Source organism: Opisthocomus hoazin, chromosome 2, assembly GCF_030867145.1.
Source record: "Opisthocomus hoazin isolate bOpiHoa1 chromosome 2, bOpiHoa1.hap1, whole genome shotgun sequence".
Taxonomy (NCBI): Eukaryota; Metazoa; Chordata; class Aves; order Opisthocomiformes; family Opisthocomidae; genus Opisthocomus; species Opisthocomus hoazin.
In genome coordinates, this window is record NC_134415.1 from 128,629,203 (window position 1) to 128,655,153 (window position 25,951).

Below are 25,951 nucleotides of genomic sequence, written 5' to 3' on the forward strand. Positions count from 1 at the left end.
ATGGGCACCTTTTGCATCAACTGAAAACTTACCTGCTGAGCCTCAGATCCCATGCCTTGGTTGCAGCTCCCTCACTTTTTCACTCCCTCTCTTTATCCCTCTCTACTGCCCACCTTCATCACTGGCAAAAAATTTGGGAAAACATTTTTCCCTCGTATTTGGACAGAAACTCCCATTTGAATTTACATCTATTGTCTCTCACCGCTTCATCATGAAATGCTGTGAGGAGCCTGGCTTCACAATCTCCTCATAGGTACTGGAAGTTTGTTGTTGGGTCCTCACTGAACAATCCTCTTCTCCAGGCCAGGTAGACCCAGTTCCCATGGCTTCTCCTTGTACTTGCTCTATACTTGCTGTATGAGGAGAAGCCATGTGACCAAGACCAGGCCATTTCAGTGGCCATCCCCTGGACTTGTTCCAGTTGATCAATGTCCTTGCAGTGTGGACCCAAAGCTGGGTGCAGTATTCCAGGTGTGGAACATGGGTAAGCAGTGGGAATAGAGGGCTGTCAGCACTGTGTAGTGGAGAGTGATGAGACAAAGTGCCCAGCTCCACTGCAAGGTCTGGAGGAACTCTTTCCTTCCTACAGCACAAGAGGGCACTCCAGCACTTCTGTCCTGCAGAGGGCCTGGGAGGATGGATGGATGGGCAGGAGAAGGAAGGCCCTCCCAAAGGAAGCAGGAGGAGACCCCGCCAAGCTAAAAGTGTCGAGCCAGGCAGGAGTCGAACCTGCAATCTCCTGATCCGTAGTCAGGCGCGTTGTCCATTGCGCCACTGGCCCTGGCCCCTCACCATCCCTGTGGCCCTAGCAGGCTGCCCGCATCCTTCGTTCTGTAGAACAACCTCTGTGCTCAGCACAAAGACACCAAACGTTCAACACAACATCAGTGAGGAACATCAGCTGGACTGCCAACCATTGAATGCAACCTCCTCAGCCCCCTGGTCCGGTCACTGTGCTTTCCCTTGTGATTCAGCGTAGGTGCTCTGTCTCTGTGTCCTTCCTGCTACATCTGGGAGACCCCGTCAGAGGTCAAACCAAACTCCAGGTAAATGACATTCTCTAGTGTTCTGTTGACCATGGAGGAAGTCCTGTCTTCAAAGAAATCTATCATGCTGGCCAAGAGTGGTCTGCCCTTGGTGAATCCATGATCACTATTTCCAGTCTTTTCCGTGTCCTTCCTTCATTTCAGCATGGCTTTCAAGTGTAGTTCTTCCATAGTCTTCATGTGGGCTGTGAATTGAAGCTGACCAGATTAGAGAAAAAACGTCATGGTGTTCATCAGAAACTTTTCCCTATTTCCACAGTCCTTCCCTGAATAACTGTCCTTGATCCCCCCGAGAAATCCCCTGGTTTGACTGTGGCACCCCATGTTAGCCTTCCAGTCAAATATTGCCTGAGGGTAAGTCCATGTCCCCCAGGAGTGACTGAGCATGCAGTTGTGAGGCTTCTTGCACTTTCCTGAGGAAGACTTCACTTCCTTCAGCTTCTTGATGAGGCAAATTGTGACAGAAACCCACCACAACACCGCCCTGCGCTGGACGCCACTCTGGTCATGACCCATAACCTCGAGCCCAGCTGAAAGTATAGGAAAGACATGGACCTGTTGGAGCAGGTCCAAAGGAGGCCACAACAATGGTCAGAGGGCTGGAACACCTCTCCTCTGAGAAAATTGTAGCTGTTCAGCCTGGAGAGGAGCAGAGTCTGGGAAGACCTTATAGCAGCCTTCCAGTATCTGAACAAGCCTACAAGAAAGCTATGGAGGGACTTCTGACAAGGGCATGTAGTGTTAGGATAATCAGTAATGGCTTTAAACTAGATAAGGGTAGCTTTAGATTAGATATAACGAAGAAATTCTTCACCATGAGGGTGGTGAGGCCTTGGCCCAGGTTGCCCAGAGAAGCTGTTGTTGTCCACCTCCCTGGCAGTATTCAAGGCCAGGCTGGATGGAGCTCTGAGAAACTTGGTCTGGTGGAAGATGTCCCTGCCCATGGCAAGGGGATTGGAACGAGATAGTCTATAGTGTCCCTTCCAACCCAAACCATTCTATGATTCTGTGATGAAAGGAAAGCTCTGGGCATCACATTTCCCTCCACAGCCATGCTTGAGCTGCCCTCTGTCTTCCAGAGCCATGGCCCTCACATAGACCAGCCCCCCAGAAAAGCAGGGACAATACAGAGGGTGGGCGATGGTGTCCCAAGGCTGACCCCGGTGTGATTCGAACACACAACCTTCTGATCTGGAGTCAGACGCGCTGCCCTTGCGCCACGAGGTCAGGGTGGAGGGATGCAGCTGCCCAGCACGAACCGTGGCCTGGGCAGTGGGATGTCTTCTCCATGGGGAGCACCCCGGGGGTGACCAGGAGCCCCTCAGCTGCAGCTATGAAGGGGACCGGTGGCCAAGCCCTGGCTGCAGAGTGGAGTCCAGGCTGGAGGATGAACGTGGAGGGTGGGTTGGGGTGATCTGCATGGTCATTGTGGGCAGGAGCCAGGCTCAGGGACGCTGCGAGGGAGAATGGCAGCACAGGGCAGAATATAGGGAAGGGACCAAGTCCCATCCTGCAGCACAGCCGGAGGTGAGCTCTGGGTATGTGCCCAGAAATGGTGGTGGACAGTGTTAAGAGCAGACAGCCCATGGGCTCAGTCCAGTCACAGTTGGACGCTACAGCTCCTGATGTTCTGCCCCAGCCACAACCCGGTTTTGACTGGGAATGGCAGCTAGACCTTCAGCAAGGAAGGCAAGACATCCCACCAGTGCAGTCAAGGTCCACCAACAGTGCTGGCAAGGTTCACTGCCAGCTTGGGTATTCTGCCAGAAATATATGTTTCAGTCAGAAATCCAGCAGGCGTTTTTCTCAAAAACAGCTATTGTTACACCTTGCTCACAAATGTCCCATTTCATCTGGACCTCCTGTGGACTGGACAGAGGTAGGGTGGCTGCATCCCCATCGGACATCTTTGCACTCAGTTTCTGTTTGCCTCAGAGCTAATGTTAAAAATCTTACAGTCAGAGCTCTGACACTGTTACTAATATGTCTCTTTCCTTTTAAAGAAAATAAACTATTTAGTATAAAAGTACAAGTTTGTGACGTAAAGCAGAATTTATTGTTGTGATCAAGAATATCCATGGCAGAGAATCCTCGAGAAATTAGGACAAAAAATGAGAAAATGGTTAATAAATGCAAATAAAAACTACAGCACCCAAGTGAGAAATGGCATAACTGATAGTTTCATGGATGGATTTATTTTCTGCAGTGGTTATAGTTATCTAGCCATGCTTAAGGCAGTTTACTTGAATTGCACAGCCAATAAGCTACTTGTCCACCATCTGTATGAACAGTATATAAATATATGAGATCAACAGTATAGGTTTGGAGAGAAAGACCGTTGATGAACTTCATTAGATTTCTATTTATAGATAATTTCTGGGGAGCAAGTCACAGCAATCTCACCTGGCCTAATGGCAGGGTACATTTCTACATGGGAACTTTCTTCTCTTGCAGAAAAAGAAATCTCAGCAGAAGACTTTCTGAAATTCTGCGTTTTCGAGCTTTTAAAAATGAGTTGTATTTTTAAAAGAAATAACTGGCATCATGAGGTTCCTGCCCTCTGACTGTACGAGGGAGCCTTGACTGGCAAGGCATGAAGGTGGTAGGGGAAGGTCTCCTGGGGTGGGATGCTGCTTTAGACACCTGAATGTGTCTACAAAGAAGACGTCTACTTGTGTCCTAGGCAGCAGAGCTCCCATTACTACTATAGCTACAAAGTTTTATAAAGTTATATCAATTTATATGAAGTTAGAAAGACGTTAAATTTATACACTTCTCCTGAATGTGGGCAACTCACCCCAGTCCCTAAAATTTGGCGTCTGAAGCCAAAAGTCATCACTGCTCTCCAGACATATTAATGTCACGCATTTACTTTGTGAATTACCAACGCTGACGATGGAGTAAAGAGGTACGCTCCTACCTTTCCGTCCGAGCAAACCCTGCCCACAAGCAGGGCTTTGCTGTCCCTTCCTCTTCTAGCAGGTCCTCCCACAAGAGGGAGCCATGGACCAGCTCATGGGCTCCACAAGCTTCAAAGGCAGACTGGAGATGTGTTTTGTTCAGTGAGGGACTCTCCATCCCGAGTCCAGGCTGGAAATTCAGCTTGTTTCCTTCCTGGAAATACGGTTCTTTCTCCACAGCCCTTTTTTAAATTATTTTGGCTATTCATTTATCATTCTAAATCCATCAGCCCACAGTTTTCTAGAAGTGCAGCCTCAGATGTCATCACGAGGATCTTCATTTGCTGCCTGCTCGCTGCTGACCACCTTGCAATGGCACCTCTCCTCATCTTATCGCTGATACCTGCTTAGTTTCCAACTGCATGACATAATGGGAGAGATTCAGCTGCCTAAGTTCAGGCATCGAGTGTTGCTGTATGGAATGCGCTGCCTGGTCTGTATTTGCCCCTCCAGTTGTGCTGTATCCCGTAGTGCTTTGTCCCACGCAAATATCTTGGATGCTATAGGGATGTTATGTTCAGGCAACCAAATCCTGCCTGAGGGTGGGATTCAGCTCAAACAGTTGGACAGTTAAAGTAGGTGTCTTCATGTAGGGGTGTATTTGCATGTTAGAGAGTGGATACACCACAGAATATATAAAAACCTCTTGAAGATCTGCAGGAGATATTTCTGGGCAGTTGGCTTTGCTGTGTTCATTTTTATTTTTAAGCAGACTACATTGATGTCTGTATGATATCATCTTGATAGAACACTGAAATTTTCGAATTTCTCAGCAGAACACCCCATTTTCCCCCCAGAACCACCTTTCAGCTCCTTACAATGTTACAAACAACATCAGATTTTCAGCTAGTTCGAGGAGAACTGCACCCCAACTGCAATCACATTCTGTTGATTTACATTGCCATAATGCAAATCTGTATAAGCACTTGAGGAAAGCAGATGTTTCCCGTAATTTTAGTGTCCCAGGTTACTCCAGAACTAGCCCATGCCCATTGACTGAAAAATTCAAAACGAAAGAGAAGTCCTCCCTCCTCATTCATCCTCACTTCCTCGCACTCTCAAAGAGATTTGAGTCCCAAGGAAAGTTTCATAGTTTACTGAATCTACTGAAAGGAGAGAACAGGTATTTCACACAAAGGTAGAAGCTTCTCCCTCATTGTTGTCTGCCACTCAGATGGATCTACATATTCTTCAGCATATCCCTACTCTAGGACATGTAGCTACAATGAATTCACCTGTCAGACACTTCTCAGGAGCCATCACGGTGATTTCAAGGTGAGAACTGCTTGGTGGAGATGTCTATGGCTTTCAGGTCCGTGACTGAGGAGCTCACTGCAGCACCGGAGAGCTCCTCAATGGCCAGACCCTCTGCATCTTTAGGAAAAGTCAATTCATTGGGTCACCAGGTTTTCACTAGCAAGATCTAGTCCATGGCAGAAAGATCATTAAAGGGTTTATCTCTATTGCCTAGATTAAGAAAAAGAAACGACCATCTTCCAAAGACTGTCTCTCACCTGCCACAGACACATACCTGAAGATGGGGTTGAAGTCTCCTCTGGAAATCCTTGTGTCTCCATTGACTCCAACGGAAATCCAGAAGATGATGTTAGATTAGGCAACTGGGATGGGTTTCATCCCAACTCTGTGTAGGCTGGCAGTACAGATGCCTGCATCTGAACTAGTCTTCTGCATTTCCTTCAGAGTCAGTGGGGAGAAGCAAGCACTGGGTGAGTCTGCAAGAAGATCATGTTGTAGAATTGACACTGGCTACACAACTGGCTCCAATACAGGCTCTAAACTGTAGACATCTGAAGTGGGGTGAGAGGAACCCCACTTGTAATTTGCATGTATCTACTATGAGACAAACTCCACCAAAAGCCACAAAACAGAAGATCCCAAATAATGGCTGATTCATCTTAATAATGCTAATGACCAAAATAGTGACTAAAACAAGCCTGTTCAGAATTCTGCAGTTGTTTGTATTTTCACACCCTACATGGAAATGCAAGAAAAACTCTCCAGCAATCCTGTCTGCTGGTAAACTGGATGAACTGGGAACAAGCCTTCCTCATGACCACTGCAACACTGAGGATGAGGAAACTATTGACTGTATGGAGAGTTGGTGATTTTCTCCATCCCCAGCTGCAGGTCTGCTGCAGAACTGGTCATTAGGCAGGAGGCAGAGCTTCCCCACGTGCAAGTGTTCCTTCTGTGATCCACGTAAATCATGTCTCTTTTCTGGAATAACCTGGGAGAGGAGGAGGAGAATAAATAAGAGCGAATGAAATGCAGAGGCACTGAGGTAGAATGAGATGGCAATTCTTTGCTAAGTGGTGAGAGAATTCCAGTGTTTATAGGGCTTCTGGGAGCAAGAAGGACTGGAAGTAGGGTTTTTACTTCAATGTATATGGTGTAACCTCTGACCAAAATTGTTAGCGAACCTCTTTGTGCATCACTTTCCCTGAACAATCACAGGGACATCTCTGGGTCAGCAGAGGTGATCCAACCTGCTCCAAGCAACGGGGACTCTGGAGGGAAACCCTTTACCGAAGTGAAAGTCACTCTAAATCCAAAGGTTTTTTTCTCAGATAAAATTATTAATTTTAATTTGAAGGGAATCATGATCATCTAAATGCTTATAGCCTGCCAGTGAGAACACCATCTGTGCAATGGCTGGAAATGATAGCGAAGGATTTTGAATGTAAGATTATCAGACCAGCACTCGTCCTCTACCAGATTATTAACACACCTGACGTGTTGTGTTTGTACATCAATTCCCAAGAAAAAAAAAGCAAACATTTCCAGTCTGTCATTAAACAGAACAGGTCCGCTTTTTGCAAGTTTTTTTTAAAAAAAACTTTGCAAAATTAGAAAGCTGGGTTCCTGCTCCAGTCTGACATTGCTAAAGCTGAATCCTCCCTAAGAGCAGAGGTACTCCCTCGGCTTCAGTGGGAACAGAAGACAACTGAAGTTTTCCTGTCACGGTCTTTGTTTCATCCGTTTCCCTGAAAATGGACTGAAACAGCTCTCCTCCCACGTGGCTGCCCGGGAGACTCAATGGCGCCTGCAAATTTGAAATGAAAAGCTAACAAAGAAACCAGAAAGCCAAAGAACAATGCAAGCTGCCTAAGAGGAAGGTTTATTTCGTTGATATCAAGGCCACTGGGTCAGAACAACATCAATAAATATCACGTACAGAAACTGGCTCAAATAAATGACGCTGATTTCTTCTGCTCTGAAGGAAAACCTGTGCTGTCAGCTACCATGGCTGTTTATAGCACAATTCAAACACTATGGACAGATCCTTAAGGAAATTGTGTCATGAATCTTGCTCATTCTCTGCTCTTTACTTGTCCTCTCTCAAGCAGTGCATCAATTTAGGGAGCACTTTGTGTCCTGTAAGCTTTCTTGCTGAAAACTAATCCACAGCATCAAACACCCCACCCCTTTAAAGTTATCCTATCTCCACTGGTTGTCACTGGCTTGGGTGCAGATCCTATCAGGAAATGTTTTCCAGGTTTCAGAAGAACTCCCATTGAAATCTGGGCAGCAGAGAAAGTGTTTCTGGGCTATATGGTCCCCCCATGCTGAGAGAACTCACAGGCAAAGTGAAAGAGTTGGGGTAGGATTATAGTCTTCAGAAATCAACAACTTGATGTAGGCACCTCTGTGCACTGAGATGTCCTAGTGTACCTGAGATATCATCTCAAGCGGGCAGATGGGACACAGAGCCTGTGGGAGAACTGAGACCTTCTAGATAGGCAGCTGGAGCCTGGCAGGGTACCATGGCACACCTCAAACAGCCTGGTGCTCCCATACGCAGATATCTCAGTGGACCCCACAGATTGTGCAGCACAGGGGGTCTAGAGACCTGTTCAGCAGCTCACACATGCACATCGCAGTAAAGATGAACTGAGCTGACTCTGCTGACTGCCCTGCCTCGCTCTTCTGAGCAGGTTTCATCTGCCTAAACATAGGCACTCGATGCTGTTCATGAACCGTTGGCTACCTGGGGTACTCAAGACATTTGCGTATGGTGAGGAGGTAGAGTATCGGTCAAGCCTGATATACAAAGGTGCCTGAAACATCACTAGATGACTACCTTGTGGCCCCAGAAATCCCCTACTCACTGCTGAAAATGGGAGCTCAGACACCTAGATTACATTGAGCCAGCTGTGACTGTGTGGGTGAAGCCCACTCCTGTTTTCTGACCTGTGACCTGAACTTTACTTCTTCAGTGCAGCAGGAACAGCAGGAGACATCATGAGAGACTTGCTCCAGAAGAGCCTGTTCGTTAAAGCAATGCCAAAAACTAGCAGGAGAGTTTTTGACCTAAGTCTGCCATGTCGCTGAGGACTACCTCAGGCCATTAGCCTTCCCAGAGTAGACCCAGGATCCCAGGATCCTTTCTTAGTTAAGAAATAATAGTTTGGTGTTTGTAAGAAGTTTGCGATGATTTGGCTCTGAAGATATGAGGGGACATGCAATCTGTTTGCAGATATTGGTTACATTTATTAAAAAATTCTGGAGAGAAAACAGCATGAGTGGCATTTCCGTGGGACATGCTGTTCCTCAGCTGTTTCCTACACACAAAAGATAGGCTGGAATCTGGTTCTTTCTCCTGCCTAAAAGCCTGAGTAAAACTAAGGCAGCACTACTTCACAGGGGAGTTTCTAAAGACTCAGCTCGTATTTCCTTTGTGTCTTACACTTCCACAGCGCAAGTGGAGTACTGCATCCAGTTCTGGGCTCCCCAGTTCAAGAAAGACGAGGAAATACTGGAGAGAGTCCAGTGGAGGGCTACGATGATGGTGAGGGGACAGGAGCATCTCTCCTACGAAGAAAGGCTGAGGGAGCTGGGCTTGTTCAGCCTGAAGAAGAGAAGGCTGAGAGGAGACCTTAGAAATGCCTCTAAATATCTGCAGGGTGGGCGTCAAGAGGATGAGGCCAGACTCTTTTCAGTGGTGGCCAGCAACAGGACAAGGGGCAACGGGCACAAACTGAAGCAGAGGAAGTTCCGCCTGAACTTGAGGAAGAACTTCTTCCCTCTGAGGGTGACGGAGCACTGGAACAGGCTGCCCAGGGAGGCTGTGGAGTCTCCTTCTCTGGAGATATTCAAGACCCGCCTGGACAAGGTCCTGTGCAGCCTGCTGTAGGTGACCCTGCTTCGGCAGGGGGTTGGGCTGGATGACCCACAGAGATCCCTTCCAGTCCCTAACATTCTGTTATTCTGTGAAAAAGTTTTATTTCAGTATGAATGGAAATTTTCACATGAAGTGTAATGATGTATTTTTTTTTCCCAGTGACAATTTCATAGCAGTGACTTGGAGAAGTCCCAGCTCACTTCAGCCCAAACCAAACCCCTTTCTGTTCTTCAGCTTGATGCGTCACTCAGAAGTTCAGCTATGCATGCAACACAGGCTGCAGATGGCTCGCAGGCAACCTAACCACAAACCCATTGATCTGATAACATTTTGTGCCTCTCCTTTTTCATCGGAGTACAAAATGTTTTCTACATGCAGGCAGCAGGACTTGGGACGTCTTGGACACTTCTGATGTGGTCTAAAAGGAAGCTGCAGACATTACTGCCACATAAATGAGTATCTGATTGGAAAGCGCTTCTATAGCAAATGCAGATGCTGTAAGAAATAGAAAGGAGTATTCTATGTTCCCAAAGAATAAAGAAGAAGGAAGTGTGCTCTTAGCTTCACAGATGTGTCTACTCTAACTTAGGTTCATTCATAATTCTACATTAAAAAGGTTTTTCCTCTATTTTTGATGTCAAGTATATGCTTTCCCTGTTTTCCTTCTGGAGTTTACTTCTCACACTGCTGGATGCAATAACTTCATTTAAGTGGAAAAATTCCAATTTTATCCACTGCAGATATAACATATTAAGACATGTTGTTCTGACAGTGCGCCAGATTTCTGTATCTCACACAATGGAGGAGGATTCACATTTTATTAAGATTATATTTTTTTAACTAATGTTTTATTAACTTTCTACTGTAACTCATATTTGTTTTAATGACTGTGAAAAAAACCCATACATATAATTCATGGACTATTCCTAGTGTGTCTGAAGAGATTTATGTGGATGATTTAACAATTTTGATTAATGCATAAGATAAAGAGGTTGGAAAAAAAATATCTTCTGCTCTCCACCTTATCAGAAGTTTCAATGGAGTTTCTCAGGTAAGTCACTCAAAAGAGAAAAAAACTAAACCAGTTGGGTATGTAAATCCATACGTATTCAGATACATGAAACTAGATATCCAAGCGTGAAAATTAGGGGTAGGATTGCTCTTTATGAGTAAATTTGGATTTTATTGCACCGTGGCAAGTTGTAGATGCATTTTGCAATCACTGCAGCAATTGGTATGGAAGAAAGGCTTTTCAGGGCTGCTTCATACACCACTGTGGGATAAGAGGACGTTATTACTTTTTTTGTCTGACAGCTTTGTATCTAGGATTTGCGAGACCCAGCTACAGTTCTGTTTTTCCCTGGGGTACTTAAATCCATTAGTGCTCCTTTTCAGGCTGTCAAGTACTAAAGAATAATGTTCATTTTACTTTCTTTACCCTGCTGTATGTGCTATAAAAAGAATCATACATCTACTGGAGTAGGGACAGTATCCAGGGTCTCCTGGCTTACACAGGGAGTGGTCTAGCTGATAGTGGTGTTTTGGGACAGGATTCCTTGCTACTAGAAATGCTTTATTTTGTATGAAACCTTTTGATCATTGCATCACAAAGCAGGACCACAAACGATTCTATAACATTCTCTTTTTTTCATTTTTTTTCTACAAAATGACAGCAACCAGAAGTTCACAACTGAGAACATTTAGAGATTGACTTGGTTGCCCACACATAAAGACTGGAGCCATTTGAGATGCCCTGTGACATTAGAAGTGTCGATCTCTCCCTGGGGATGGCAGATATTATGCAGGAGCTATGGGGGATCTGCACCCTCATGGAGCAGCAGCTGGAGGCCAGATGTTATCCCTGATGGACCTTCGATGATGATAGACACCCTAAGCTCTGGACTTGGCCAGATAAGCACAGGTATCTACAGTGCAGTTGTCTCCACATGTGTTAGCTCCTGAAGTCCCACACAGCTAAACAGGTGATTTGAGTCCTAGAATCACTAATTAAATATCTCACTCCCATGCAGCCACATCCATTGCAGATGCCTACATCTCAGTATCTGTGTGTATAGCACTGATCACTGCTGTCAAGTTTCAGTCAGTTGACCACAAAAGTCTCCATTGCCATTTTAAACAAGTTAGACCATTCACATGGCCATCTGTTTGCCCCTCTATTCATATGCAGCTTGCTCCAGAGGTCCAATGTCTTACCAGGTAGTCCCATAAAATTCTTAGGATACCCTGGGGCAGCCCACAGGAGTTAGAACTATATATCTGGGCAACGGAAAAGAGCCCATGATATCAACCAACTAATATTTTCAGAAAGAGAATTGATTGCTTAGTTGGTTCAAATTTGATTTTTCAGTTAGGGAAACGACGCAAAAAATAATTTCTTTGCATTGATGAACGGAGACTGCAAACATTGCAGGAGCACCTTGGACCCTCCGCGATACTCAGTCATCCACATTCCTCTGATATTCCCAGATGCCTTCTCTCCCACCAAAATGATGGCTAAATTTCTCCAGGTGGTCCATTACCAACCACCTTGATCTTTGAAGTTAACAAGCAACAATGCTCTTCAGGTGAGTCAGTATTGAGAAGCAGCCTTTCCAGTGGCCAGGTAGGGAGGTATAATAACCTCTCCACTTGCCTTTGTGACCCTCTGCCATTGTTCAGGTTTAGCCATGTGCGGCGGTCAAGCTGTACTTACTGCCTTCCACACTCACCACTGCCAAGGTCCCCCGGACAGCCAGGTCTGTTCCCACAGCCCTATAAATGCACGAGTGCTCCCTCCTCCCCTGCTGCAAGGTTCTGGTGTTGTGGCCCTGTCTCCAAGCTACAGCTGAGACCTTCCACCATGAAGCTCTTCTTCTGCCTCATGGCTCTTCTCTTTTTCCTCCTCCAGGCTGTTCCAGGTAAGGGGCAAGACCCACGCTGGGGTCTGCCTGTGTAGGAGGTACAACTAGCTTGTGCGGTGGCGTAGAATGTACTCCTCCATGTTCTTCAGTTCCTTCCCTTAGAGTTGTTCCCTATTTCTCAGTCTAGAAGCAGAAGCGAAAAACTAAACTATGGTGACCAGTTTTCAAACCAGAACCTCCCCACAGAAGCCACTAGTGGCTGTTGACTCCTTATGACTCTTTGAAGGCTCCTTATGACTCTTTGAAGTCTCTTTATGTCATTTTGTGGGACTATTGAAAGATGGCACCATGGAAATCATCCGCCTCTTCTTACCCCAAGGTCATAAATTGTTTCCTTTGTGTAAGGTAGAAGAGCAGCAGAGGTGTTCCATTGTATTACTCAAGTTGAGCTATAACGGTGAAGTTTACTGAAGCTCTCTGAATATGCTGGTTTCCCTTCCTCAGCCCTTCTACTTCACTGACTCATTTACTGATGGTGCTTTTAGTCTAGCTTTTCTTCATGCTCAAAGAAACTAGCTATCTTGGAGTAAGGCTTTCAGAGAAGGAAGGAACTGGGCAAATCGCTTGTCCCTGTTAACTGGACCAGATTCCAGCTTTTGATTTTTTTTTTTAAGTCATAGGTACATGTCAGAGCATATGAACTTGGTGCTGTCCTTTGCATGACCAGCCTGCAGCTTTACAGTCCCAGAACTTAGAAGCATCCACAGGCTGGGCTGTCCCCTCCCACTACAACACACTTGCCCAGGATGTGTTCAGAAACTTGCCACCAACAGCTTATTTTTCTCCAGTTGTACAAAGGCCTTCCTTGGAGTCTTGTGAGGTTCCATGAGGCTTCTCAAAACTTCTGGAAAAGCTGCCTTTGGCTTTGGGGGCGTTTGTATCAGACCCCTAGTTGGGGTTAATGGGGTTTCAGCAGGAGAAAGACCATGAGAAATGAACTGATCCTGCAGCACAGCTGTGAATCCCATTCTCCCTGTAGGTCTCGGCTTGCCCACAGACACCTTACGTTGTCTTGGCTACCATGGTTTCTGTTTCCATTCAAAATCCTGCCCAGAGCCGTTTGCCGCATTTGGGACTTGCTCTCGGCGTCAGAAGACCTGCTGCATAGGTATGTGTGGAAACCCTGCCCAGGCAGGCAACATTTGGAGATGAGATTACTAAAGTCAGCAAAACACACTCTTACCCTGTCTCCAAATGGCCTAAGCCACCTCCTCCCATCTACAAAGATGGACCTGGCTATTCTTCCATTAATGGCAGCATGGAGCACAGGACCAGAATTTCCGTTTTGAGCTGGCCAAATACTACGTAGCCTAACATCCTGCCTCCAATGGAACAGAAAGAAAAGAAAAATTGTGGCCCACACAGAGTTCTCGTTCCTTGATATATCTTCCCATAATCATCTCTTGGGGGACTGCTGACTACATCCACACTGTTATGCTTAACAGGTGCCAGCTGACCTTTTCCCTGCAAATTTGGCTAATCCTTTCTGGACTTGGCTTACTTTTGGAGCTCCTCAACAGTCAATGTATACCATTAAGTCAATACATGCTTTATAGCGAAATGTGTTAATCAGACCTAAGGTTCATCTGATCCAGCATCCTGTATCTGTCTGTGGCCAGAAGTGGATGTTTCTATACTGTTACTCTATGTGTGTAAAGTGGCTATTAATAAACACCACAATCATATAATTATACTTCCTTATATATTCTCCTGTTTTCATGAATTTGCAGCTCAAGACTTTTAGATTTAGTCATGTTTGTGTTTAGAAGTCCTTACTGGATTTTCCCCCCATCACATTAGGAATTTCTTCTGCTATTTTGAATCCTTTTACCTCATAATTTTATTCAGTACCACCTGCTTCTGTACCGCAAATGAAATGTAGTCATTCTGCAGTCACCTTCTATATAACCTTACAATATAATTTCTTCAGTTGTTTCTTTTCCAAGTTGGTGGGTTACAAATTCCAATTTTTACAGAAGTTCTCTGATGACCCCCATAGTCCTTTTTTGTGTCTTTGCTTTTGGAGACACAGCAACCAGGACTTCATGACACTTCCCATGTACGAGTTAGTTCAGATGGTGGTGTAATGTTTGCTGGTTTTACTTAAAATCCTTTTCGTTCCAGACACGACATCAAACTTCCATACTTGTCAAGACGAGGGAGGTCATTGCGTGCCTCCAGAAATCAAATGTCTGCAGGAACAAGTGGGACTTTGCCCTTACAGAGAATGGAAGTGCTGCACAGAACTCTAATAAAGGCCTCAAGGAATTGCGGAAAACCACAGAAATGCATGTCCAAGAAAACAAACAAGTTTTCTTCCTGGTGTTGTAAAGAAGATGTCTGGTGTTCTTCAACATGCAAAATGTGCAATTAGCTAGAAGTGACATGTTTCTTTCTATAACAAAGGCAATAAATACCAAATAAACAGGTATAACAGTTGTATATGTATGGAAAGAGGCAGAATGTCTCTCTAGTATACTCATACACAAAAAATCACAGAAACTTTGCTAACGTCCTTGGAAACCAAATTGCCTCATAATTCGAACTTCATCTCCCTCCTTATCTGTCTTCCTTTCTTCCTTCTTTCCTTTCCTTCCTAATAGAAGGTGATGTCTTTTCCTTCTGTTAAAGTGATAGAAACAAGAACTGTCCAACTGGCATGGTCAGGCCATGTCTACCTTATTCAAGTCCCATTCTCCAAAGCAGGATGCCAGTCAACTGCTCTTCCCTGTCTCTCTATTTCTACTAATAGACTGCACCCTGTTGAGCACAGGTATCACCTATGGGAAGGTTTGGTGTCTGACCAAGCAAATGTGTTTGTAACCTTCTATCTAAAACCATCTTGTGCAATCTGTGCTTCCTTCTGTGCTAAGTTTGAATTTATTAACTGTAGAAGTTTCTTTCAAAACATAGGCAAAAAAGTGTTTGCTTCTGAGCATCATCTCCATGTGCTCACTAGCTCCTAGCCATGACTACTGGCTTTCTATTTTCTCTGGTTTAAGGCTGAGTAGCTGGACATTTTTGCAGAGGAAAATGAGAAGGGGTGGCATTCATCTCCCAGCTATCAAAAAATAACCCTTGGAGCACAAGCTGTGGCACCTTGCTTGGATTGGAGGACTTCAAACCCTTCCCACATAGGACAGAAAGCCCCTTGCAGCAGCAGATTTCCATCATCTTGTTTCTCAAAGTTGAGATAAGCTTTCCTCTGGTCTGAACTAATGCAAAAGGCTTGTTCACATCCCCACCACACACTTCAGAAAGGTCATTCTCTAAATCAGTGTGTTAACCATCATCCTAGTCATCCTAGGCTGCTCTTCTCGTCTACAGAGAGGAACAGATCCACCTTCAACATCATTGCACTCAACCCTCAGTGACCAAAGAGTAACCTCGCTCTCAGTCAGCCAGCATTCAGACAGGTGAGATGACCTTCGTCTAACAATTTCTTCCTCCATTCTAAAGATGTGTAAAATTATATTGACATCTGCCAACGGGAAAACTTTTTTTCCATCACAGCATCACCTCTCCATGTGACAGTCTGGGTAACCAACCAAGAGCTTAACAGGGATTCTTAGAAATTGGAGACGAATGCTCTTCAAATGAGATCCCCAATCAGCTGTTCAAACTAATTTATTTCAGTTTCTCCCAGGACTATCGATGTTGCAAGAAATTCTTTGCACTCTCTGAGGGTGTTTTCTGTTATGTCTGTGGCTGGTAGTTCAAGGAGGTGTAGGTGTTCCCCGAGTTTGTGTCACAAGGCAGGGAGACATGCGTGGAAACAGCAGAACTTGTCCTGAAGCCACTTTTGTTTACCTAGGATGGAGTACTAAAGGGGAAGAAAGATTTAGAAATAATTTGAGAATTTTTTTAAGCATTTTCGCTTTGACTGTTCTCTGCCCTCCGTGTTTTTTGCTAGAGAAGAGGGAGGGCAATTTATGTAACTATGCACAGTGAAAAAAAATCTTTAGGGAGGAAAAAACCACAAATACATAAGCATTACATAGTAAATGCCACTCCAGGCTTACGGTCTGCCTACACCAGTTGATCTGCACTATTTTAGGAGTTTTTAATGCCAGCAGCTCTTCCTGGAGGAGTCTCAGAAGGACAAGTGAGAACAGAAAGGCGTGGAAAGAGAAGAAATGCTGCAGATGGCTTGTCTGCTTCAGAAGTGGATAGGAGAAGCCAATTTTCTTTAATTTCAGAAGAAACTAAGGGTTTTTGAGAGAACTGTGACAGTGACTGTATCTGTAAGAATCTGCTGTCCCTGGCTCTCTGCCTTACCCCAATGCCAGGTGTCGTGCTGTGGAGGAGTCATCAGAGGGAAATGTCTGCTTGCAGAGCTACCTCTCTATTACAGTCTTCTTGATTAGCCTGATCTTGCTTACCAGCATCATGTTGCTGTTGCGCTTGGATGCTTTACAGGGTTGAGGACAGTTAAGCTTTCTTATTGAAGGAAATGGGTAATAAAGAAGCAAAACACAGAGGGAGTTTGCAGGTGAGAGGCTGCTCTTGGGTCACTCCACCACTTCACCATGGTTGAATGACACAAGAAGAGCAAGGTTTTTACACAGAGAGAGACAAGTGGCACAGCTGGAAAAGTTGGAAGATTTTGAGCACACAAGCCTGTATCCAGACTTGAAACAAAAGTGGCTCTTCTAAAGTTTGATGCAAGTTGAGAAAAATACCTGGTGAACACATCTTTGATGGTCTGTGGGAAGCAAAGTTTAATGGGCCAGGAACCACCTCTCCGCTGACTCAGGCATTCAGATATCCAGAAGTCCCTCACCACACATGTGCCAGACAGGAACACTGGCTACTCCTCCCCATGCTTTGCCAGGGCAGGAGGATTCAAGTGACATTTAATTAATCAATAGTGGTGGCTCTGAGTGTCCTGATGAGCTCTGTACAGGTCATGACTCCAACCAGGATAGCTGCTCCAGCAGCCTCAGGAGCAATTGCTGTTACAGCAAAGATGAGATCACCACCCATTATCAACAGTCACTAAAATGCTGCAGAGAGAGAGAGAGAGATTCGGAGTTGGTGAAGGACTTACCCATTGGAGAGTCATCCTGAGACTTTAGATTGGGCTTGAAAAACATCGTAGTTCTGCTTTCATTAAAATAAGATCCTGCTAGCAGGATTTTTGGGTACAAAGCTCCTGTTGCTTTACTTCTCTGATCAGTTCCTGCCCCACCTCTCCCTGGTGCCACTGCAAGTTATTTTCTGGGAAGAATTTATTATTTGGTGTTTCTATCTGGCCACCCACTGCTCAGCATCTGCACATCTCACCGTCTTTCGGACAGAGAGATTCTCAGTGTGCCTAGGAGTAACAGCAACACTGATTCCCTCTTGGGACCCTCCATGTCTACGTCTGCAGCAGTCTTTCTTTACCCAGCACAAATCCAGCTCAAACTCTAGAGGTGCAGGCATCAGATAAGCCTTTGGGAAATGTGAAGGATGAAGTCCTGATGTGTGTTGCACCACTCAGGTGCTTTACTGAATTGCGGACACAGCAAATTTGGGGCTTGATCTGGCTATCTCTGAAGCTATGTTGTGTTTGTAAAGTATGCAGAGCCTGGAGAAGGTGCTTGAGCTGGATGGTCTACAGCAGTAAATTGTCAGTGTGGTCTTCGGTACGGTTTTGATTGTCTCCTTCCATTTTCAGGAGTGGTGGAGGGTGTTTTGGAGGGACAGGGATCAATGAACATGTTTAGATCAGACAGAAGATAGGAGGGCAGAGAGAAGTGAAATGATTTGAAAATCAAACACACATGCACAAATAACTAGATGACAGATGTACCCTTGGGCAAACAGTTGTGCTTTACTTCCACAAAACATTTGGGCACATGTGTAGCCCTAAGCTCCTGATGACTTCAAAGCCCAGGATCACACTGCCAGTCAGTGCAAGCTGGGGCCAGAGCCTAGGTCATCCCTGACCCTTATAGCTTCCAAACTGACCACTCATTCTCAGAAAACTTGGTATATCTTCATATATTCTGTATCTGAATTGCTACAACTGCCCTAGCAAACTGAACCATCTCAGGCCCTCTTTTCTAGCCCCAAAATCCAATGTCATTCTCTCTTCTCATCTAGAAACAGACGGCTACATCAAGACTGCCTGGTGGATATGATCCGTGATGCCAGGCACACATGGCAATTGTTTGGGAGAGAAATAGAGAGGTAGAAAAATTCTCTTCTTTGAAAAACCTGAGCAGGCCCACCTGGAAATTATTATCAGACTGCAGCAGGCAAATGACTGCTGTTCCTCTGAGATCACTGTCTCTCTAGCATGGAATTGTCCACAGCGTCAAGCTCTTTTTCCAGACTGACTTGCCTTGCAGGTTTGCCCACCACATAGCCCAGAGTCCGAACAGTACAGCGTACAAAATGTTGTGTAAAGTCCCAGACCAACTACTCGCTCTAGACCCAAAGGAACAGTCCCACTGCTAAGGGACTAGTTCTCATTCCAAGAGGGTGGCTGGACCTATTTCTGGTCCAGCAGATGAGCATGGAGTAATGGAGTAACCAGACTATTAAGTGCACAAGGAAAATCAAGAGTTTGCCAGCACTTGATCGCCCTAGATCAGGACTGGTCAGCCTTTGAACAAGACGCTTTAACTCTTCTGAGCCTAGAGACAGATGAAATCTGTCTTTTGTCCTTCTTGGCTTCAGGACCAGACTCAGTTGCCCACAGCTGGACATTGGTGTCACTTCAGATGACCCAGGGTATCATACGGGGCTTCCAGAGTGTCTTGTCTGCAACTGTCACTCAAGCAGAAGTCCACAACACCTAGGCATCTAAAGAGACACAAACCAAGATTTTCATGCCTGCTGATCCAGGACAGCAAACTTTGCCTCTATCAACTGCCTCTGAACTACATTTTTTTAGGGAGAAGGGCATTTTCAACCTTGATCTTTCAACTACCCAGTTTAGGATGTATCCACACAAACAGTTATATTAACACAGCTGAAGGGGCAGCAAACAGCAGCACTAGCCAGGGACAGCCAGACAGGGGTAGCTGGAATATCACAGGCTGATTTTACAGCAAGAGCTGCCTATCTGTCAGATAATGACCACCAAGTGGTGCATTGCTGAGCTAACCGGCTACCTCCTCCACCAGTGCTGTGTGCTCATCACACTCAGGAATGAAGCCTCCCAAATTCCTCGGAAGCCAAAGCTGGAATCGCCTTTTTGGCAGGAAAAAAAGAAGCACACCCAGGTTTCAGCTAGAGAAAACATTCACACTAGCTCAGATGAAAAATGAATCCCTCCTAGGCTGCAAGGTTCTCCTCCTTGAAGCTCCTCAGGATTTTTTCCTTGCAGGTTGCCACCCTCCCACCCATCAGCTCCTCGGGGACTTTGCTGGCTGCGGGTGAAGGACAGAGGACACCCCCTCTGAGCCTTTTCTTCCACCGAGCTGCCTGCAGCTGGCAATCTACCAGTTCAAAATGCCAGCTGCTGGGGAGACGAACTGGGGAAGCCGATAGCCAGCAAACGTGAAGCAAGTCGACATTGTCTGGAGCAGCAGCACTGGGTCAGAACGACACGGAGGGTTTCTCAGCAGCAAGTGTTACTCCCCAGACTGGAATAAAATTAACTCCTGCCTACTCCCTCCCTCTTACCGGATGCCACCCAGCATGCCAGCAGCACGCAGAGGCTTCTGCAAAATCTCACTCTCAGCTCTGCAGTTTTCCAGCAGAACGAAAGCAATGGGGATCCTTTGGTTCTTTTTAATCTTCGTCAACCTGACAGGACACGGTAAGACCAGGAAGGCCGAGGGTGGTAAACAGAGGTATCTGGGAACAGGAATAATCATTCCTTGCTATGTATTCAAATCAAAATACTATAAATATCAAAGGGGAAAGTTGTCCTCAGTTTTCTGGATGAAATAGTGGGTCAAACGCTTTGACAAAATGCATGATTTAATCCCTTGGGGTAATGCAAAATTGAGCAGGGATGAAGCTGTGAAAATGGGGCACCTTGCTGCCTTTCTATGAGCAGACTGGCTGGAGAAGCCCTAAAGGAGATGTCCCATGCTCTGGGAAAATATTTCTGCCTTTTGTCAGGCTGCAGTTGGCTCCTTGGTAGGGCGAGAACAACAGCTCTGACCTCCCGTGCGCGGTCTTTGCCAATGTCCTGAAAAAACACAGCCGTGTGAAAATATGTTCCTTGGGTGAGGTTGGCTCTGGAACTTGGGGTTTTTAACACAGAAGTCTGAAGCTGTCTTTTGGGTCGGGGATCCTGGGTGTGCCCTATGGAACCGTGCACGCCCAGACTCCATGCACGCTCGCAGTCCTGGCTTGGCTGGCCGGGCACATGGTGCCAGAGGAAGCCCCTCGCATTTTACCCACCAACTTGGTTCTTCTTTGTACAGGAGATGCCCATGGACCAGACAGCTGTAACCATGAAGGAGGCTTGTGCCGAGTGGGAAACTGCATTTCTGGTGAATATCTGGCTAGGTACTGCTTTGAACCCATCATCCTCTGTTGTAAAAGCTTGTCACCCACTACTGCAAACAGCTGAAGGTTTCCAAAGGAGCAAAATGCAGCACATGGAGAACTGCAGGCTCCACTAACAAGCTGCTGTTGGGAAGGAAATGTTGTGCGTTTCTGTGACTGTCGGTCCCTTGGGAGAACATGGCTGTGGATTCACTCATGGACTTCTGAATATGTTGCATTTTGCTTTTACTGTGACTTTCCAGGAAACGCTGTGATGAGAAGAAATCAAGGCCATCAACACAATGTATTGCCCCTTTTCTGGTTGTTGGTATCTGGTATCTGGTTGTTACCTGTCACGCACAGATGAGAAATTGCCTTTCTCCTTACCTGAAAGCAATAAACCTGAACTTTAACAGAACAGCAAGTGCCTGTCTGTGACTCCTGCTGACACTCAGCAAAGCTGCCAGTGGTGGGGTGCATGCTCTCCCACCACCCATGAGCGAACATAGCAGCCCACACCTTCCCAGAAAGAACACTTGCAATGGGGCAGCCTTTTTTCCATCACTTTTGGTGCAAAAGCTACACAGTGTTCCTCAGGCAAGCCCGATGCTACTCCTTGTTTCCAGGCTGTGCCAGGTTCTTACAGGCACTGGGAAGGTCTGACATAAGAAATAAGGCACAGAAAAGGAGCAGGGATTTCCCACATGCATACAGACCCCTTTGCCCATGGGGTTCGCAGCAGGAATGTGCTGTCTGTCAGCCACCACCTAGCCCAGAAAATGCAAATATCCCAGTACGACTGTCCCACGTTCTTCCCTCTTCCACAACGCAGTGAGATGAAGGAAAAGCCCATGCTTTCTTGTATTAAACATGGTGGGGCAGGGATCCGGAAGTTGCATACTGTTGCCCCTGACAGGCTTTTCTCCTCATCCATGGACTGCATCTCTGGTGCTCCTCCTTTCCTCTGCAATCACCCGGCAATAATCCCAAAGCAACTAGCCTGTTTACACCTAACAGCTTTCTGCCTATGAGCTGCGTCAGCCTAAATCCATTAACTGTCCAGATCCACTCTCAGCCTTTCTGTGTTTTTTCAAGATGAAATTTTGACACACCTCCTGCTTTTCTCAGTTAGCTCTTGGTCTCCCTTTCCAGGTAAAATATGTCTCTCTGGGTCAATCATTTCTGTGAAAGCAAGAAAACAATGATGTAACGAGAGAGCTATGCCAATTAGCTGAGGTGTTGGTCAGAGCCAGGGAAAAGTCCTCCCTGGGAGATGAAATTCTTGCTGTGATGAATCAAACAGGAAAATTCCCATTGACCTCACCAGGGTCAGGACCCATCACCAGAGGTCCAACAATTAATTCATCCGAGCAACTCCATTCTCTCACGAGCAGCCCAGCTATTCTCCTTGGGTCATCATAACACAATCCGGGACACCAACACATGCAGGGAGATGCCAGCACTCCCCTGGAGATCCCCTGCAGTTGGATGAACCATCAGGAGAGCTGGGTTATCCAGGGCCAGCTGTTGGCTTGGGAACAGTGGCTGAAAACAGAGACGGAGCTGAACCCAGAGCCAAATTCCTCCCCAGATCCAGCCCATCTCTCCGACGCATGCTGATGTACGAGTACAGCACAGGCAGGCTTTTAAATCAAGGCACCTTTCCAAATCAGTTTATTTTTCACATTCATCCACAATGTTCGTGATTTGTGCCTCTTATCTGGGAGATGCTTAACCATCATATTTATAGCCTCGTTTCCTAAGAAAGTGAAACACATGGGCTCACGCAGCTCATCTTGCCTGCCAGCTGCTGGGCCTTCTACCCCCTATATATTTTGGACCTGTTGGCCAGCCAAATATCATAGAATCATAGAATCACGGAATGGTTTGTGTTGGAAGGGACCTTAAAGACCATCTCATTCCACCCACCCTGCCATGGGCAGGGACATCTTCCATCAGACCATCTTGCTCAGAGCTCCATCCAACCTGGCCTTGAACACTGCCAGGGAGGGGGCAGCCACAGCTTCTCTGGGCAACCTGGGCCAGGGCCTCACCACTTTCATTAATTTCAGTCAGGGAAGGCAGAAATGCTCAGGCAGTTTATAGGCAACGTCGTCCCTCTGGCAGTAATGTAAATGCAGGCTGCTGCTGAAAGGCATGGTCCCACTCTCTCCCGGCTGTGTGTTCCCTTGCTTGCTGCTCTGGTTGGAAATAACATTACAAAAACCCAAAACACATGCCAACAACAACAAAAAAAGCAACAAAAATCCATCATCATTTCTGCGTGATGAATAAGATGAACTGAATTCCCTTCCAGCTACCCGGTCTGACACACAGGAAGGAGAGAGAAAGAACCAAGGACATGATGGAGAATGGCATCTTCCAGTCCATCAACCATACACAACTGTTCCCCATGGTTTCTTGACCTATTAACTCACCTGAAGCACAGCACCCAGCCGCCAGCACAGCTCATGAGGAGCTGCTTAGATGGCAGTATAAGCTGCTTTGGTGTAAGTCTATGATAGGGAATACTTTGTGTCTTTGCAGACATACGGACAGGCAGGGTAGAGCCCTACCCTCATGCCTGGTTTGTCAACCAGCAAAAGCCTCATGAATAACTGGAGGCATTAGTTCATCAAAGCACGGTATGAACATCCCCCTCGCTGGAATCTGTTTGCTGTTCCCAGGCAACAGGCCAGTGTTTGCTTGGCAGAGAAAGCCAGACAGAGAAGAAGCCCTCCACTTCTGCCCTAAAAACACCATTGTAACCGAGCTGTGTAATCAGGAGCAGAACAGCGGTCAGACAGGCTCCTGCTTGGGGAAGCTAAGATCTCATAGACTTGGGAAAGCCCTTCAGATCCAGGTTGTCCTTACACCCCCAGAAATCTCATGCAAACCAATGCAACCACCTGCATGCTGGGCTCTCCCTCCAGCCCCGTGTCAGAGAAAGGGGGTCGTATTCAGCCCACTCACATTGCTGCTCCTCCACATCATGCGGAGTGAAAGACATCATCAGTCCTGCCACAGCCCAGGTCCAGGGGCACATTAGGGAGATAAAATGGGTCTGGATTCAGAGGTTATCTCTACACAAGTAAATCAACTCGTTTAAGGCTCAGGCTCAGACATTAGCAGGCACCCACCTATGCTGTTAAACTGTTAGCACTATCCCTGGCACAGTTTTGGCCTTGGCAAGACAGCACCTTCCCAAACTGTTCCTTGGCACAGTCTGGAGGTAGGCACATGCCAGGGACCATTCACAGTGCACATCTGGATGTGGCCATGCAGCTGTCTGGTAGAGCTTTGATGTGCAGACACAAGGTGTGCTGTGTCCATTTGCCTTGGGGCAAAGAACAACATCTCAAAAAAAATGGAGGGAAATGAGGGATTTTCAGATTCAGACCATATGAAATGAAATCTTTTTCTACTCAGAGAGCAAATAGACTGCAGCAGGCTGTAAGACAAGGAGCAATAGAAGGTTTCATAGGTGGAGTAGAGCATGGTGCAGGACAAGACCAGCATGAACTCTAACAGCCAATGTAATGTGATGTGGTTCACACCTCAGGTATTTAGGCTCATTTGAGATGTCCAGGGTATTGGCCCTGACCTCCAGCTGCCACAGCAGAAGGGCACATAGACCTAGTGTCACAGCTACCAGCCCAGCATGGGTGTCTCTGGTACCCCAAAACATCCCAAATGTTAACAGATGCCTGTTTAGATGGCTGGCATTAGAGCTAGATCTCCACGAACTTCAGTCAGCACTTTGACATCTGTCCTGTTTTGGATGGGATAGAGTTAATGTTCCTCTCAGTAGCTGCTGTGTTTTGGATTTAGTACGAGAAGAATGTTGATAACACTGATGTTTTTAGTTGTTGCTACAAAATCAAGGACTTTTTTCCAGTTCCTCATCTTCAGCGAATTAGCAGGTGTGCAGGAGCTGGGAGGGAGCACAGCGAGGCAGCTAGCCAGGCAGCTACCCAAATGTTCCATACCATAGATGTCATAATCAGTTTATGAATGGGGGTTGATGGCAGGGCAGGGAGTTATCTGCTATTCCTGTTTTTCAGGAGTTTGAATCCTCTCTTGTCTGTGAGTTTGAACTGTTACAGAAGTTTGGGGTTTTTGGGGGAGTTTTGCAAAATTCTCAAAAATTTGTGAGTTTGGTGTTCTGTGATCACTGCCCAGGGACTGGCTGCGGATCAGTTATTGAGTGATGAGAAAAATTCTATCATACATAGTTTGTTTTGCATATTAATTATTATCATTATTATTATTATTAATAGCAGTAGTAGTAGTAGTAGTAATATTCTTTCCTTTGTTGTCTTATTAAACTGTCTTTATCTCAAACCATGAGTTGTCTTTATCCTTCTGTCTGTTTCGCCTCCCCATCTCGCTGGGAGGGAAAGGGAGGGGTGAGCGAGTGGCTGTCTAGTGCTTAGCTGCCAGCTGCTGGGTTGAACTATGACAACAGCTCATGAGCCTGAAGACCTAAGTGTTTTAAGGGATACATATAACCCACCAGATGCCTGTAGGCCTGAACACACAGAGGGTTTTGGAATTATCCACAAACATCTCCCCTGGGCTCATGGGGGACTTGAGGAGCAGGCAGGAGGCACAACAGAGCCTACTGGGCAGAGGTTGAGTCCAGAAGCATCTCTTGCAAAGCAGGACTTGCACTAAGTGGTTTGGAAGGGGTATGGCAGAAGTCTAGAGGATCAGGAAAGTCTGCTTAAGTGTGCTGAGGGTGAATGGGAACTGACCATACACGGTCTCCTCATGCAGAAGAACTGTGGGGAAACCGGTGAGAGCCACATTTAGAACCAACTAACAAAAATGTTCCTTCATGTAACCAGCTGCAGACCTATGAAATTCCTTTGTGAAGGCTATTGCCATGTTAATCTTCTCTCCCCAGACCAGAAAATAGCCTGAGAGCAGGAGAAAAGTGGAGATAAACCCACAGCTGTGCTGTGCTTACTCTAATTCAGGCGTCCCCATATGGCTGCTGTTATAGGCAGGAGGTGGATGGTCCTGCGGGCTGGGTGAGGACGGCTGTACTGCAGTCGGTACTGAAAGCCTGCCCATGGGTTTCTGGGCCAGGGCTGAGCCCAGAGCTGAGCCCACGGTCATTTCTTCCCAGGATGAACTGTGGGGCTGTATCTCCAATTTTTTGGCTTGGGTTTTGGTAAAAGTCACTGGTGGGATGGGGATTCAAGGGTTCAATAACCAAAGTATTTGGTCCTGCTGGCATAAATTTATCCTAGGCTAGGTTTTAAAAATTGAGCTTCTCAGCCTGAATTGAGCTTCTGGCCCAAAGGCAGATGAAGTCAGTGGAGACATCCCTCCCATTTGAGGCTGTGGGTTGGATGCAGAATAACTTGACTCCTCCTCAGCCTCAAAACCTCTGAGGCAGCCAGGAGCTAATTCCTGTGCCGCATGTGGCTGAGCATA

General features: G+C 46.2%; 2 protein-coding genes and 2 non-coding genes across 16 annotated transcripts in view; 2 read left to right on the forward strand and 2 right to left on the reverse strand.

Moving 5' to 3' along the window:
• The window catches only part of LOC104336467 (gallinacin-11), a 40,323-nt gene extending 20,868 nt beyond the window's left edge, over positions 1–19,455 (forward strand). For 4 of the 13 annotated variants that reach the window (XM_075415006.1, XM_075415007.1, XM_075415010.1 and 1 more), the window contains 8 exons: positions 8,725–10,200; positions 10,823–11,070; positions 11,518–11,734; positions 11,829–12,067; positions 13,050–13,178; positions 14,195–14,498; positions 15,398–15,486; positions 19,392–19,455. In XM_075415006.1, coding sequence (XP_075271121.1) covers positions 11,724–11,734; positions 11,829–12,067; positions 13,050–13,178; positions 14,195–14,322 — 507 coding nt within the window. In that variant the 5' untranslated portion in view covers positions 8,725–10,200; positions 10,823–11,070; positions 11,518–11,723 and the 3' untranslated portion in view covers positions 14,323–14,498; positions 15,398–15,486; positions 19,392–19,455. Of the gene's footprint in view, positions 1–8,724; positions 10,793–10,822; positions 11,071–11,517; positions 12,068–13,049; positions 13,179–14,194; positions 14,499–15,072; positions 15,093–15,397; positions 15,487–19,391 lie in introns of those variants that run through there. The other 9 variants (XM_075415011.1, XM_009942306.2, XM_075415009.1 and 6 more) reach the window with 8 other exon arrangements.
• TRNAR-ACG (transfer RNA arginine (anticodon ACG)) lies at positions 709–781 on the reverse strand. The gene has a single exon. It is a non-coding gene; the product is annotated as a tRNA-Arg (tRNA).
• TRNAW-CCA (transfer RNA tryptophan (anticodon CCA)) lies at positions 2,202–2,273 on the reverse strand. Its single transcript has one exon. It is a non-coding gene; the product is annotated as a tRNA-Trp (tRNA).
• A 211-nt stretch (positions 19,456–19,666) lies between the features above and the next one.
• On the forward strand, positions 19,667–20,862 carry LOC142360637 (gallinacin-12-like). The gene is made up of 2 exons (XM_075415015.1): positions 19,667–19,826; positions 20,443–20,862. Exons 1-2 carry the CDS (start codon positions 19,694–19,696, stop codon positions 20,589–20,591), a joined length of 282 nt encoding a protein of 93 aa, XP_075271130.1. The 5' UTR covers positions 19,667–19,693; the 3' UTR covers positions 20,592–20,862.
• The last annotated feature ends 5,089 nt before the right edge of the window (positions 20,863–25,951 follow it).

Coding starts and splice junctions, on each gene's coding strand:
- LOC142360637 (XM_075415015.1), top strand. CDS start 19,694: ATGCCACCCAGCATGCCAGCAGCACGCAGAGGCTTCTGCAAAATCTCA. Junction 19,827..20,442: donor CGTCAACCTGACAGGACACG/GTAAGACCAGGA, acceptor TTCTTTGTACAG/GAGATGCCCATGGACCAGAC.